We start from the raw sequence: 16,318 nt of genomic DNA on the forward strand, positions 1-16,318 counted from the left end.
TTGCAATGATGTTCTCGTTTTGTCTTTTGTTAGATCACTGTCACCGGGATCAAGTGAGAAAAATGTAACTCTGTGCACACACACGCCGCTCATTAGAATGTTTTCACTGAGCATCCATGAACTATTTGTATTTGGGGTAAAATCACTATACGTTATGATACATAAATTATGTATATTGAGTAGATTTTAGCCAGCTTACCTCCTGCATAATGTAGGAGCCCATTTCCTTTGCTCCAGTCTAAAATTGCCTCATTTCAATGCTTAGACTCATTTATTGAAAAAAATTAAAAGAATGTGTAAAATGTAGCTTTAAATCATCTCCTTATATACCAGCCCTGATGTAGCTACTGGATTCCACCAGATGCACCACAACATCTGTATTGCAGGCCTCATTAGCCTCAGTAGTGGCCTTCCTTTAACAAGCTCCTCATCAATACTGCAGCGTGTGCGTGTGTCCGTGTCACTATGTATACGCGCGCGTATGCCCGGCATTTTTATCTCCCTTCTCTCTCGGCTTTGAATTATTCATCTTTCTGAGGCCTGTGTGTGCTTGTATCGGTTACCCTAGCTGGAAGCTCACAGAGCTGTGTGAATGCACATGCAGGTGCGTGTGCATGTTGTGACCTGACTCTCTCTGTGCTTTCTCAGGTTGTCATCCAGGTTGCTCACCAGCAGCAACCTCTCTCTCTCTCTCTTTCTCATTATAACCTCCTTCTTTTTCCATTTCCCACCTTCTCTCTGTTTCTCCTTTGGTGTAAAAGTGTGTGTGAGTGTGTGTATGTGGACCCTTTCTTGGACTATGCGTTCAGCCCTCTTGTGTTGGAGTTCATGAGGGGCCCCGATAGGGGGATTATGGATGGAGGGGCTTGGTTACCCCTTAGGATTCGCTACTTACCCCGCTGGCACCACACAGGCTCCTACCAGTTTTACCCAGGTGAGGAGATGGCTGGAGCTTTGAATACTTGTTTTTCCAACTGAAGGAAATGCAGATTTTGTTCACAGGGAAGCAATGAGGCCAACATATTGACAGCAGGTTTTCATGTTGAAAATTCAGCTTGTTTTTTTAGGCCCGTGAAGGAAGTTAAAGAAAAATACCACAAGATGGAGATTGCTTCTTAGACATATGGTTTTGGAACTATCAGTTGACAGGTGGATAATAAATTAGTTTAACCTGTCTGTACAGCAGCTGTTAATGTTGTAAAGTCTGAATAGGGCAATGATTGAGTGTTGTGGTTTTCCTACAGTTCACTTTGCGTTTGCTGTGCTGTTTCTCATCTATTGAAAATTAAATGGAATTTCAGGGGAATACCGAGTTAGAAACTTTGTGTCAGTTTTTTTTAAATTTCTGTTATTGGACAGAATCCTAAGAACTTCCTTTTGTAAATCTTACTTTACTCACTCACTCACTGACTAAGCCTGCTTATCATAATTGTCACTTTAAAATGCCTTTCAGTAACAACATTAAAATTTTGCCATTGAAACATCTCTGAAGCCTTGGGGTGTGGACAGTGGGTGGGAGTTTTTTTCCTGTGGTGTCTGGCACTAGGGCTGGGCCATATTATACCATTCACGGTAATACCGGTGCAATGTTAGGCAACGATAAGAAAATAAAATATCACGATAGAATATGGGTAAAACGCGCATGCGCAGTGCCTTTGTTTTCATACGCACATGGCCGAAAAAGTATGGCGGCAACGGAGAATGAGAAGAGGGAAGGTGGATCGTTAAGTGAAATGGATGAACCAGAATTGGTTTGTAAAAATGGTGCAGCTTCAGTGATGTGGAACTGGTTTGGTGTTTGTCCATCAGATACCCACCAAAGCACATTTTTTTGTGCAACATGCAAGCGGGCAGTCGTTATTACCGTATTTGTCGGACTAAGGCGCTCGTAAATCTGGGAGTAATCTGGGTCCAAAACTCCGTCTTCTTCATGTCCCAAAGGTAAACGAACACTGCAGCATCACTGAGAGTTAAAAACTGTCTAAATTCTTTCATCTTTGATAAAATGATCAGCATTGCTGCTTTACCAGGTGTAACAATTAGTTACAACATACATGAAGACAGAAAACTAAACAGCAGTGACGTTTGTAGGGTTACTGAATTTGGGCTAGCTGGTAGATAATGATGTGCTACGTGATCGCTAGCGACACAGCTATGTTAGCATAACATAAACAGTGAAGCTGGAGGCAAGGCAAGTTTATTTATATAGCACAATTCAACAACAAGGTGATTCAAAGTGCTTTACAGAGACATTAAAAACAAAAACAAATAAAAAGCATGATTTGAAATTGATTAAGACAAGCAAACAAGCAAACAAACACAAACAAACAAACAAACAAACAAACAAACAAACAAACAAACAAACAAAACAGTATATAAATCAAAACAGTAGATAAAATCAGGACAGTAGATAAAATCAGTAGTTAAAATGTAAGTTTTGAAATTTAAGCTTAAAAGTGTGGATTTGGTGCTTTATTCAAAAGCAGCTGAGAACAGGTGAGTCTTCAACCTGGATTTAAATAAACTGAGTGTTTCAGCTGATCTGAGGCTTTCTGGGAGTTTGTTCCAGATATATGGAGCATAAAAGCTGAATGCAGCTTCTCCGTGTCTGGTTCTGACGCTGGGAACTGATAAAAAACCGGATCCAGATGACCTGAGGGATCTGGAAGGTTCATACTGGGTCAGGAGGTCACTGATGTATTTTGGTCCTAAACCATTCAGAGCTTTATTGACCAGCATCAGAACTTTAAAGTCTATCCTCTGACGGACAGGCAGCCAGTGTAAAGACCTCAGAGCTGGACTGATGTGGTCCACTTTTTTGGTCTTAGTGAGGACTCGAGCAGCAGAGTTCTGAATGAGCTGTAGTTGTCTGACTGATTTTTTAGGTAGACCTGTAAAGATGCTGTTACAGTAATCAAGCCTACTAAAGATGAATTCATGGACTAGTTTTTCCAGGTCCTGTTGAGACATCAGATCTTTTATCCTTGAAATATTCTTGAGGTGATAGTAAGCTGATTTTGTTATTGTCTTAATGTGTTTTTCTAAGTTTAGGTCTGCATCCATCACTACACCCAAATTTCTCGCCTGGTTTGTGGTTTTTAGGTGTATAGATTGAAGTTCTCTGGTGACCTGTAATCGTTTTTCTTTGGCTCCAAAGACTATTACTTCAGTTTTGTTTTTGTTTAGCTGGAGAAAATTGTGGCACAACCAGTCATTAATTTCCTCAATGCATTTACCAAGAGCCTGTACAGGGCCTCGGTCTCCTGGTGACATTGTGATATATATTTGTGTGTCATCTGCATAGCTATGATAGTTTATTTTGTTGTTCTTTATAATCTGTGCCAGTGGGAGCATGTAAATGTTAAACAGAAGGGGTCCCAAGATGGAACCTTGGGGAACTCCACATGTGATACTTGTCTGCTCAGATGTGACGTTACCTATTGATACAAAGTATTTCCTGTTTTCTAAGTATGTTTTGAACCAGTTTAGTACAGTTCCTGAAAGACCTGCCCAGTTCTCCAGTCGTTTGAGTAATATGTTGTGGTCAACTGGTTTTTTCCACTCGATAAAATTTAATGTGAGGGTTCCTGATGGTTAGAGACAAATGCAATCTCATGGCAGGATGCTGTAAACAGACCAAGCTTCAGTCAGGAGAACAACTGAGAAAATCCATCTACAATACGAAGTTAGTCATTAATATACTGCAACAACATGGGAATAGAGCAGCTGTGATAGAATACAGCATTATTGAATCAATATTCAATAATATTGAAGTGGAGGAAGCAAGAAGAATGAGTTGAATAAAGTTTGATTTATCTGACTGCTTTGTTTCTTGTGCCTGACAATCCCGTGCACCTTATGGTCCGAAAAATATGTATTTGACTTTTTTATCTGACACACTGCAGTTTCATGTTGCAAAGCACCTCTTTTTAACTTTAGTGGATATTATACATGGTTATGCTCAGGATATGTCAGCCCATTTCTACTGGAAATGCCCTTTGGTTAAACTTTCAGCAAGGAATTTGCATTTGCACTGTTACATTTTTATATAGCTTTAATGCACATAAAAAACAGCTGCTTGTTTAAGTGAAAATAAATGGATGGGTTTTTTGCGCTAGTAAAGTTGTGGAGTTGTATTTTGTCTTGCATCAATTATATCGTCAGTCATATCATTATTGCAAATTTTCAAATATATATCGTGATAAATATTTTTGGCCATATCGCCCTGCTCTATCTGGCACTACAGTTTTTGGGGGGTCTTGTTGTGTAAAGATCCACCTTTTTGGATCAGGCTTGTTTAGGCTTGTTTAAGTGCAGCCTGCCAGTGATGGATCAAACTGGGACTTGGAGGCTTGACAGGCAGTGTTAACACTTTGGCATCTCTGTCATGCAGTGTTTGCACTGTGGTGGTGCTCAGTGTAGTGCTATGGGAGGCTGTTGCCGTAAGGGAGTGCAATTGTGTGTGTGTGTGTGTGCATGAAATGGTGTTGCTGTTTGGTTTGGCTTGGATGATTTATAGTTGCTTTCTGGGAGATACAGGCATCTGCTTAGATCTAAATGACGTAAATTTCATCATCAGAGGGTGAACCCAAGACTGTGTGTGGATCCAGATGTCTACCAGCTGTGACTCCACTGCAGAGACTTCATGGGAGCTAGGAAGAAGTATAATAAGTGTTGCCTTTAGCTGTGTCTGCAGACAAGTAAAACTCTGGCTGAGAATAATGTGAAAGATTCACTTTTAAGATTTTAATTCGCAGAGGAAAATATGCAAGGTAAGGAAATAAATATATGTAAAGCAAGTAAATAACAAAACCTCCAAGAAATTGTGTCTGAGGCTTCTTTTTTTGTCATTTTAAGCCTGTTGTTTTTTTTGTGCCGCGACTTTGTATTATAAGCCTGTCTCACTGGTGTACTGATAATTAGTCCTGGCTGTGTGTTGTTATAGACTCCAGCTCCTGTGACATGGAACAGGATACTTGGTTTAGACAATACATGGATAAATGTTTGCCTCTCGGTCACAGTGAGAGATTGCTGTTAATGTTAGGAGGAGCCCCTGTAGTTGTTTACTATGCCGCTGAGAACTGAAGACGAATGAATGAGCCAAGCGGTTTGGAAAAACTGATTAGAGATAACCTTTATGTGAACACTGTCACTGATAACATTAAACGCAAGAAAAATGTGCAGAAGCAGAATTCACAATGGACTTATCGGTTAATAGCCTCGTATCTTTCCAAGTTTTAAGTCATGTAAGACTTTAGCTGTGGGCTCAATACTGGTCTTTTTAGTTTATTTACAGGATGTGCGTCGTTTCGGGCACCTGACCGGTGATGTCTTCCCGCTGGCTGTTCTTGTGTTTTGTTTTATCTCAACTTAGCAACCCACTTTCAGTTCATCAGGCCTCAAGCTCCATTATGGTTATTCTCAGTGTGTCTCTGTGCCTCTTTCTCTGTCTCCTGATTCTGTCTAAACATTAGGGACATGGCTGCACTGTGGTCTAGCGGTGGGAAAAATAAACAGAATGATGACGCGTTAATGCAAAAATCTATGTAAATGGTCTGTTGAAATACATTGATACAGCTTTCTTTCTTTCTTTAACCAAGGGTGTGCACGATACCTATAGTATTTCCACTGTTAAAGATGCAAAGGTAATGTTTCAATACCAGTTTGGTACTTCTCACGTATATGATTTGGATAAGGAAATATAATTGTTACACAAAGATAACAAGTGAAGCGTGGCTACATGCAGATTTGACCTTAGGAAAAGAGGAAGTGAATATTTTTTTCATTGTATTCATGAATTGTTTTTCTGTGGAAATTCACTTTGATGTGAACTTTGTAAATCGCAGTATCACATGATACAGAATCTTAGATGACTGCATCATTTGTCATCAACTAAATTACAAAAAATGTTCATGTGATGAATTTGCTTATATTTGCTGTAAGGTAATTTACATTTGAGTGTAAAAGTGTCGTTTTATATGATCTTAGGCCTTCACTGTATCAAACTAGTTATATTTTATTGTTTTTGTTATTTATGAAACACTAGATTAAAGGGACTCATAAGGGGCGTTTATTTACAACAAATCATCTGGAGAAAAAAATCTGATGTACCAGAATAAATCACATAGTTTGTATCCGATTTGTTGCGACTGTACTGATGAAAGTTTGCTCAATAACACTCTGAGAGTTAAAAAGCAAAAAGCAAAAAACAAAACAATGGAAATCCACAGCAGGTATGTCTGTGGGAGGAGAAAGTCTCACTGGACTGTCTCCTGGGACACTGTTTCCCTGGTAAGTCCCATGCTGCTGATAGGCCTGCCTTCAGGTACTCAAAAGCCCCAGCAATCAGAAGAAAACAGGCTGAGAAAAAAAAGAAGATCTTTATATTATAACTAGAATAATCTGGACCATATAGCCTAAGGCTGTGCTGCTTTCAATGCACTTGTGTAATTAAAATAGAAATTAAATCAAAAAATGAACTTCATCAATAATAATAATTAACTCGACTCACTTGACATGCATGTGTGTGTTTGTGTGTGTGTGTGAACAGAGCTGAACAGCGTGGAGCTGCAGGGCTGCAGCAGTGACAACAGCCTCAACAGTAATGCCAGCCTGCCTAGTGTCCAGAGCCACCGGCGCCACACTGAGAGGAGAGTGGCCAGCTGGGCCGTGTGCTTTGAGAGACTGCTGCAGGACCCCGTGGGGGTCCGCTACTTCTCGGTACTATAACAACGCCTGGCTGGTGTTGGCCTGCGCATACTCATGACAGATAAATGACTTTAAGCAACTCTTTCTAATGGTGTACTGAAAAGTGCAGGGTAGTTTTTTTTGTGTCAGCAGTATCATATATTGTCAAAAGACTGAAATGTACTCTGCAGCACTGAAACGACCAGCTTAAAAATCATTTTATTCTGGAAGATCAACTAAAGCATTATTTAGAGGTTGGATTTTTTTTTAAACGTGTTTCTGCAGAAATAAAAGTTAAAGGTACAAACATATTTCCTGACACATTTGTATTGTATACTGCATCTATATGTATATTGTTTTGGTTTCTATCGCAGTTAAATCTGCCTCACACAAAGCAAAACGAATTATCCGTGGTAAAAACTGGTTGCTGACAGGCTGCACATCAGAAGTTGATAATTGCACTACCTCTAAACCTGCTTTATTGTTGTGTAGGTACTTGTGTCTTCTGACTGCATCTCTGTCTGATCAAACATTTCTAAATTATCACCATTTTCATTCCTTTGCTAAAGGAGTTCCTAAAGAAAGAGTTCAGTGAAGAGAATATCCTGTTCTGGCAAGCGTGCGAATTCTTCAGCCATGTCCCTGAGAACGACAACAAACAGGTAGCGTGTTATTATCCGATGACACACATCCATCCGGCCCTTTTTTTAGTAATAACGAGGGATGAAGTTATGTGTTGATCACCTCTCTCAATTTCTGCTGGCCTTTGTTCCAGCTCTCTCAACGAGCCAGGGAGATCTACAACACCTTCCTGTCCAGTAAAGCTACAACACCAGTTAACATTGACAGTCAAGCTCAGCTTGCTGATGACATCCTCAATGCCCCAAAACCCGACATGTTCAAGGAGCAGCAACTACAGGTAGTATACTAAGTGAAAAAAAACTATTTATTGAAGCCTTAAGGTGATAAGCAGTAACGTTTGAAAGGCTTAAGTGACACTGACCTGACCTTCCCCATCAGAACAAAGTGAAAAGAGCGTTTCCCAGAAGGATGAATGTGTCATTACTTATAAAACCGAATGAAAACAAACTCTTATTGAAAATGTGCAACAGTGTTGAGTGCCCAAAAGGTCAAGTATTTCTCTTTTATTGCTGTCTAGCATCTTGGATGCGAATGGCTTCATAAATGTGTATTTTTGTGAAGGGGTTGAATTTGCTGAAAAGCGCTATTGATTTCTACAGCTCAGCTCAGATGTTCAGACTAAGATAAAAGTCACAAGGCTAGGAGGACATCCTCACCAGCACCCTCTTTATTTTTGCACATCAGACATCACATCTTTTCCAGGATCTCATGGTACTGTTTAGGAAAGATGTAGGTTCAGACTTACATACAAATGCTGAGTTGAACATATAAACACTAACATACATACTTAAATCATTTCCTCTTCATCTGTTCATCCAAAAAAAAATAATCGAGAGAAATAATAATAAATAATCATTAGGTTGGTAGACTTGCTGATCTAATAATATAATCTTATTTTAGTTTAATCATTTTCTGTTGTGTGAACCTCTTGTCTTTTTTTTTGTTGTTGCTTTCCTTCTGTCAGTTTTTGCTGCTGTTTCTTAACCTTTATAATCCTCCTCCTCTCTTGTTTTCTCTCTGTACTCCTTTTAGTGTTTGCTTGTGGGCACAATCTTTTGTTCTTCTTTCGTTTTTGCTTTGCTCTTTTCTTTTGATCACTCATCACCTTTTCCTTTCTCTTCACCCCTTTAGATTTTCAACCTGATGAAGTTTGACAGTTACACAAGGTTTCTCAAGTCTCTGCTGTACCAGGAGTGTATGCTGGCAGAGGTTGAGGGCAGACCATTGCCTGATCCTTACCACATCCCAAGCAGCCCCACCTCCAAACACAGCACCACTGGCTCTGACCGCTCCAACCTCTCTACACCCAAGAAGGTAATTCAACACAAAGCTTTCTACTCTGCAATGCAACAGAATGAAAACCACAGCTTAGTTTGAAACAGAAACTTTGTTCTTAACTTTAAAAAAAAAAGTGTGGTTTGGACCCGCCTGATAGACGTAGAAGGTTATGGGAGTTGAGGCTACTGTGATCACATTTATTGTAAAATTGAACTTGGATCCTTTTATTATTAAGGATTGATAGAAATTGTGGGCCAGGGGATGTGAACTATCTTGAGCACGTCAGAAAAATAACTTGTGGGCTAAAATATCAGCAGCTGTCTTGTGCATTTGCACTTTTGTATACTGTAATGGGATTACAAGAACTATTTTTTCTGATTATTTGTGTACTTCTGTATGTTTTCACCAGTTTGTGCTCTTCTTTGTTTTTGTTTGTGTCATACAGGAGGACAAAAAGAGCAAATCGGGTCGATCTGTAAATGAGGACAGAGGAGATGATTCGGGAGATCGGAAGAAAGGGATGTTTTTCTCTTGGTCCCGAAACAGGAGTTTTGGCAAAGGGCCCAAGAAACGAGAGCTGACAGACTTTAACTACAGTCAGTCTTTTTCTTTTTTTCCATTGAATTCCTGCAGATTAAGAGTTTTCAGGAAGGAAAACATATTTCTAGAAAATGTCAGTTGCTGTACAGTTACTTTTTCATCATAAAGGTCACCGAAAACTGATTGTGTGCAGATCCCAAAAAGCTGTTTGCATTTGACATTTTAAAGAACTTGCTAAATTTAAACATATAGATATGATAAAACTCATTTTGTCTTTTCCCTCTTTTCTACATAAGCTCGATTATTGCTGTCAATTTAGGTTTGAAATGATTGTGTCTTTCTTCTCGACACTACTAATGATATTTTTGGTTTGTTTTTTTATTAGACTTTGCTGGCAGCAATGGCCGCCGTGAGTCTCAGGGTTCGCTGTCTTCAGGAGCCAGCCTGGAGCTTGGGACGTCAGGGTTGGGAAGGAATGAGGTCAGTCTGGAAAGAAACCTGATCAGATGCGTATCAGCATGGAGCAGCTTCACCTTCAGCTTCTCCTTTAAAACTAAAATAACAACTTTTTTTTTTCAATCAGAGTTTTTACTTTTCACCTTTTTCTTCTTCTCCCAGGGTGATGTTTCTCGTAGTGCATTGTCAGTGTCAGCAGAGCGAGGAGGAGGCGGCGCCCCCTTCAGACAGTGTAATATAACGTTGCCAGATGGCTCGTGTTGCTCTGTGCCACTGAGGGCAGGCGTGTCCATCAGAGACCTGCTGTTGGGCATCTGTGAGAAGCTCTGCATCAACCTGGCAGCTATAGACCTCTTCCTGGTTGGAGGGGAGAAGGTAAAACTCTGTTAGATATGGTTCAGTCTTAAAGATCCTTTTGTTCAAAGCTTCTATGCGAATCAAAAATAATTCCACATGACACAAACGAACAAAAGTAGGTCTGGCTCGGTTTTCTTGTCTGTTTAAGGATAAACTAATTAGCTTCCAGCCTAGTAGTTCATCCTCACTTTATAAAACTAGCATATTACTCTATTTAAAATAGAGCTGGGCGATATAAGATTTTTTCATATCACGATATGTTTTTTTCATTTCAGACGATAACGATATATATCACGATATAAGCCAAATAACTATATTTGTAAGATTTAAATGTGCCGTTGCTCACAAGTAAAATGTGAAATAATTAGCAGCTTGTTTTAATTAAAATATTTATTTCCCATAATAAGTTCAACAGGGTAGATGTACTTAAGGAACATGAGACTTTTTCAGATAAATAAAGGCAAATATTGCAAACTACACAAAAGGCAGCCGCTAAAGCGTTTAAGTTTCAAAATAGAACAAACAAAACAGACTACTAAATTGTCAATTCCACTTAGAAACAAAATTTTAATTCTAAAAATAAATCTTAGTTTGTTTTACAGAAGAACAGACAAATTGACTAACTTTTGTCAATATCAAATAAACTGAAAATTAAAAGGAAATTCTCAATCTCTCCTTGTTGTATAGCTTAGTTTTTCAAACAGTTTTAACAGTTACTTTAGTCTGACAAAAGCCGAATGACGAATTAGCGCTTTCAGTCAGAGATTGAGCATGCACCGGTTTATTGTATTTGCAGACTTGCTTTCGGCACAATTTACAGTGCGCGCTACTCTGTTTTTTGTCAGACTTGAAATAGCCGAAATACCTTCACACTACGGAACTTCTATGGCCCTTCCGTTCGACAGTCTCTCCGGCATTGGAACCATCATCTGTTTTTTCTTCGGTAACCTTCGCTCACGCTCTCGGTTGATTTTTCTCTAGTCAGGAAACTCATTTCCTTCATTACCTGGGCAGCCCGGCTGCAAAAACAAATACACATGTGCGCCTTGGCACTTGTGCTGTACGTAACAAGTCAGGTGACGTGACGCTGCGGCTGTGATTGGTTCGGCTCTGCGCTACTTAATTTGGATTGGCTGTTCTTTTTTTTCTTTTTTTTTAAGAGGACAAGAGAGATGAGGCCTATCGCAATAGTTTAATTTTTCTATCGAGAAAAAGTTATTTCGCAATACATATCGTTATCGTTCTATCGCCCAGCTCTAATTTAAAGATAATGTTTTGGTTTCATGGTGAACAGCTTTAATACTTTTATTCACTCTCAAACAAAGAAGCACTTTGTCAAAATGTTAGAAATACCATACATCAACTTCGTATGTTCAAAGCATGTCAGGCACTTTTTTTTTAGCTTGTTGTGAGCGTGGCGATTTTTACCTAAAGAAGCTACAACTGTCAACCTTTATGACCATGCAACTAGCCGGACTTCTTTAATGATTAATGTGCTTATTTTTCTGGTTCTCAGCCACTTGTTTTGGACCAAGACTGTATGACTCTGTGCTCTCGGGACCTCAGACTAGAGAAGCGCACCCTGTTCAGGTACAGTACAAAAACAGTTCCACATTGGCGCATTCTGACTTTAAAAGCTTGGTTTACACTTACGCTGCTATTTCAGAATGGTAACTCTGTATTCCTTTAATCTAGACTGGACTTGGTTCCCATCAACCGATCAGTGGGTCTGAAAGCGAAGCCTACGAAACCGGTGACTGAAGTCCTGAGACCTGTTGTGGCCAAATATGGCCTGCACCTTTCTGACTTGGTTGCACGCATTGTAAGTCACTCCTCAGACTGCTGAAAAGCATTGTAGGTAATGATATCAAACTCTTATTGAATTTGTGTCTGTGTGATGCAGAGTGGAGAGTCTGAGCCTTTAGATTTAGGTCTTCCTATTTCCAACCTGGACGGCCTTCGAGTGGTATTAGATGTAGCAGAACATTCTCCTGGAAAAGGTGAGGAACACACACACACACACTCTCCTGTCAATACCAAATGTGAAAACTATCTAATTTCTTATTCCTTTTGCATGTGTATCTGTACACCGGTGTTGTTCAGCAGACAAACAGAAAGTAGCTCCCTCTAAGAGTCACCTCCCGGCCTCTACAAGCAGAAACCAATCAACAACAGTAAGATCTCCTACAGCTTCTTATTTCCAATTTTCCTCTCGCTCTGGAATGTTCCATAACCCACCGAATGTCTCCACTGCCTGGTTGATGATATCACGCTACTAAGTGTCTCTGTTGCTGTCTTCAATCACCCATGTCTGTTTGCAATGTGGTACAAATGTGCAGGTGTATTATGTGGCTGTGTCTGTGTGGACTGTTGCTGTGGGGCAGATAGCCTCGTCACACTGTCAGGGTTCCTAATGTTCCATTACTGTGGTCTGCCTGTGGCCGAATGCATCATCAACTTTTCTCTCTGGTTTCTGGTTCTCTCTTTTTCCATAACAAACCCACCCGCTGGGCAATGTGAGCTCGTGTTCATAGAGCTTTTGCCGAGTATCGGAACCTCAAAAACTCTCTCTGGGCACTTGAAGGGTTGTAGTTCGTGGTGGCAGTAGAACTTTAACTTGCTGTCTGGGTTTCTTGAAGCTAGTGGGGTTTGATGACCAGCTGAAGTGGTCATTCATCGCCTTCCTTATTGATTCTTCAATCTTTAGTAGTGCAGCTTTAAGTAGTTGATAGTTGGTCCCTCTTGTGTTGTGGTGTATGCTACTGTTAGCCTACACGTTGATGATGCTTAGTGCACACAATGGACATTATGGCTGTCTGAATGGAACATCTCAGCTGTCTTTGATCAACTGCATATGTCTGAAGTTTTTCCAGTACCTGTCATTGATTCTTTATCGCAAAACAGCCGATGATTTGATCCCATTTAATTGTTTTTCAAAACAGCCTAAATCAGTTAAACTCATGTCAATCACTGCCCATTAAATTGTTTTTACAAGGAACCAGAACTCTAAAAATATTAAGCAAAAAAAAAAAGAAAAAAGATTTTTAACACAAATTCAAGGGTAGCTCGTTGTAAAGCGCTGCACTACTTGCAGTTCTCCTGCTACTTTTAGATCTCTCCCTAGAAGTTCCCTTCTGACCCCTTGCAAGTGCCTGCCGACAGCATCACCATGGAGCTCGGACAAAAATGGAAATCAAAAATCAACTTCTGTGTCAAACAACCATGTCAGGTAATGCCAAGCTCTGGCTTCGACCCACAAACCAACGAGTATTTTCCACTGAACAGACCCGCAGTAACCCTGAAGAATTCTGTCAGAAGCACAAAAATGAGCATGCTCCTCGTTGTGTCACATCCAGTAGTTTATGGTGTATAAATTGTATCCCCCAGGGTCAGGCCATCCATGCTCTACTGCAATATCCTGAGGTGTTAAAAGGAGAACTTCGGATGGAAAAACCTAAAATGTGGTGCCTGTCAACTTTGTTCTCTATTCAAGACTAACATGTCAAATCCTGACAAAATCCAGTGCACGTTGCAGAGGGCCAGATGCGAGTACTCAGAAGGGGAATTTCTAGGAGTGATTTAAATCTACCAGAAGTGCTGGAAGTGTTGCAGCACTTTACACAGAGACAACTTGGATTTTTGCTTTTTATAGCCAGTTTTGAAACCTTTTGATCACACCTCTTATTTACAACTTGTCACCCTCCTCACCATCAGTAGTACTGGTCCCCACTTGTTGTCATTACTGTTTCCCATACTTCCACAATGATTCATCAGGGCTCTAATGCCCCGCTCCGCTCTCCTTGTGGCTCCCAGGGGGAGGACAGGCCTTCAGGGAAAGCCGGTTCAGCCCATCCCCAAGGGGAAAACGGCAGGGCTGGGCCCAGCCTTGACACAAGCAGCCAGCCCTTGCCCAACCACTCTCTCTCTCTCCATAAGGCTCCGGAGAAAAGAAAGCAGAAAAAGATTAATATAGACGAAGCTGAAGGTAAAGACTGAACAACCTCCCTCTATCTCTCTCCTTTGTTTCTGTAGCTGTGTGGCTGTGATTACATTAACCCTTTTGCCTGTCTGCGATATTACAGAAGCACCAAATGCTTTCAAAGCTAGCTATATGTAGCACAGTCACCTCTGCTTATACTGAATGTAGCTTTGACCTGTCTAATTGATTAACACACAATGCTGCATGTTTACTGAATGAAAATGAAAGTGTTTACTGTATTTTTTAAAGATGTTACATGGGTTGTTAATTTGTGTAAATGAATACACTTGTACACACCTTCACGTGTTTGTGTGTGTATGCGCGCTGTGCTCTGTGTGTGCGTGTGTTCCTGCAGAGTTCTTCGACCTCATATCCAAAGCTCAGAGCAACCGAGCAGACGACCAGCGAGGCCTGCTAAACAAAAACGACCTGCAGCTCCCAGACTTTCTGCGCCTGTCACCAGTGGCAACAAACCAGACTCCACCTGCTCCCCACAACCCTGAACCAAGTTGCTCCACCCCTAATTCTCATCACCCCAACAACGGCAGCTTCCCTCGGAGCGGTCACCGGGGCAATAAGGCAAACAGCGGCGACAGGGGAGGAGGAGTAGGCGGCACCCACTTGCTTAATGCAAGCCATCAGTCCCAGAGCTTGGACTCTGGAATGGGCACTGAGAGTGGAAGAGGGGAGAGAAGCAGACCACCTCCTCCATTTCCTGGCACAGTCTCCCCCATCCACCCAAGTCAGGGAGCCCAGCGAGGTCTCCTCCAGGACTCTGGCAGGGGAGAATCAGTCCAGATGCTGGAGGAGGACACTCTTTCCGATCTGACTCTAGTGGGCGAGGGGGACATTAACAGCCCCAGCCTCAACTACGTCACTCCCTCTTCCCTTCCCAGCAAACCCCACCCCCGTCCCAAATCACAAGCACAGGATGGTCGGCCTAGCTCAGGTACACCCCCAGTGTGAACTCTTTAAACTTTAAAGTTTCACCTCCTTTTTTTTCTTTTTTCTTTCACCTGACTGTAAGCGGGACTAGAGTCCTGCCGGAGTCAGTATGAACTTGACCGCTGTTTGTCTGTTGTTGAACAGTCCAAAATGCATCTAGAGCTCCTCCTCCCATTTAACCAAATAATCCAGTGACTTTCAGTTATAAAGATCACTTTCTACAGTTTATTACCATCACAGCATTTTCGCTCAGATTTGTGTAAAAATGCACACAACTAATATAAACAAAATATAGCATAGATCAACAATTAGTTCATTTAGTCAAAGTAAATACGTTGACTTGATTAAGTGCTGTGTGTGCTACATCCCTACTTTGCGTCCAGCAATCCACTGTGAGTCAACAACAGATCTAAGATAAAATATGTCAGACACACAAAGTGAGGAAGAACAGATGCATTAAGCTTGAACAGAACTTGTCCCTGGAACTTTGTCTGCATGGTGTGCATCTGTGTGAACTTTTGAGCAGACTTGCTGTGGATTTCTTTCTGGAGACGAAAACTTGAGGGCAGGTTGAGGATGAAATGGTTATAGCCGGTGCCAGACTTCATCCTCTAGCCCCTCAATGTACAGATTCTAACAATGCACTTTAGCCAATTATAAACAAGACTCTCCACATTTTTTAAAATAATTTTACTCTCACTTTTTCTCTTTAACTTTTCAAGCAGTCACTGTGACTGCCATCTTTCCAGAAAACCGTTCATATCTATTAAGAGTCAGTAGGTGCTCCACATTCAGATCCAGCTGCAGCACATTTCAGATTTACAAGTGAGCCATGTGATATTTGAACTTTTTACAAGCTTTTGAGCATGCAGCAGGCCTGATCTCATTATGGGTAGAGTATGCAGAAGTAACATTTACTCAGACTCTCTTTAAAGCACAGCAAAATCTGGGTTTCCACACCTATTCTCTCACCTCAGGCATTTCTCACAGAATATAAAAACAGGACGTGAGTGCTCGTGCATCCAGTCTTGCATTCTGACCAAATGATCCAGAAACTTCTATGGCAGAACAATTCACTCTTCTTCTTCGTCATTTCATGTTCAGTCAACAGATCGTTAAGCTGTCGCTTCCGTGCAGAGGCTGTGGTAGAAAGTAGAATTGTACAAATGAGTCAAAACCGCAAAAACTGCCGAAGGTTTTAATATGGCTTCTGTATCATCGACAGTATATCACTTTATCTCTCCTCCTCTTCAAAATTACCTTCTATCAGTTAAAAGTATTAATTTGTATATAGTCTACTTTGTGAAGCCACCATATTGCTGTAGTCATTGTTGAATTGCAATACTGTTTCTTCAGTTGTGTCACAATAAGAATCAATTCTCCTCTGTTCTGTTCAGCAAACTGTACTGTCTGTAAATAGATCAAATAAATGTT

At 40.7% G+C, this 16,318-nt stretch overlaps 1 protein-coding gene across 4 annotated transcripts in view; it reads left to right on the forward strand.

Moving 5' to 3' along the window:
• The window catches only part of rgs12b (regulator of G protein signaling 12b), a 46,554-nt gene extending 30,236 nt beyond the window's left edge, over nt 1-16,318 (forward strand). Inside the window, exons 7-19 of one of the 4 annotated variants that reach the window (XM_063476855.1) lie at nt 6,551-6,720; nt 7,257-7,349; nt 7,463-7,606; nt 8,461-8,643; nt 9,053-9,203; nt 9,533-9,627; nt 9,766-9,978; nt 11,477-11,550; nt 11,656-11,782; nt 11,864-11,960; nt 12,064-12,134; nt 13,774-13,945; nt 14,295-16,318. In XM_063476855.1, the coding sequence (XP_063332925.1) occupies nt 6,551-6,720; nt 7,257-7,349; nt 7,463-7,606; nt 8,461-8,643; nt 9,053-9,203; nt 9,533-9,627; nt 9,766-9,978; nt 11,477-11,550; nt 11,656-11,782; nt 11,864-11,960; nt 12,064-12,134; nt 13,774-13,945; nt 14,295-14,905 (2,201 nt within the window). In that variant the 3' untranslated portion in view covers nt 14,906-16,318. The remainder of the gene's footprint in view (nt 1-6,550; nt 6,721-7,256; nt 7,350-7,462; nt 7,607-8,460; nt 8,644-9,052; nt 9,204-9,532; nt 9,628-9,765; nt 9,979-11,476; nt 11,551-11,655; nt 11,783-11,863; nt 11,961-12,063; nt 12,135-13,773; nt 13,946-14,294) is intronic. The other 3 variants (XM_063476856.1, XM_063476857.1, XM_063476858.1) reach the window with 3 other exon arrangements.

Source organism: Pelmatolapia mariae, linkage group LG6 (genome assembly GCF_036321145.2).
Source record: "Pelmatolapia mariae isolate MD_Pm_ZW linkage group LG6, Pm_UMD_F_2, whole genome shotgun sequence".
NCBI lineage: Eukaryota > Metazoa > Chordata > Actinopteri > Cichliformes > Cichlidae > Pelmatolapia > Pelmatolapia mariae.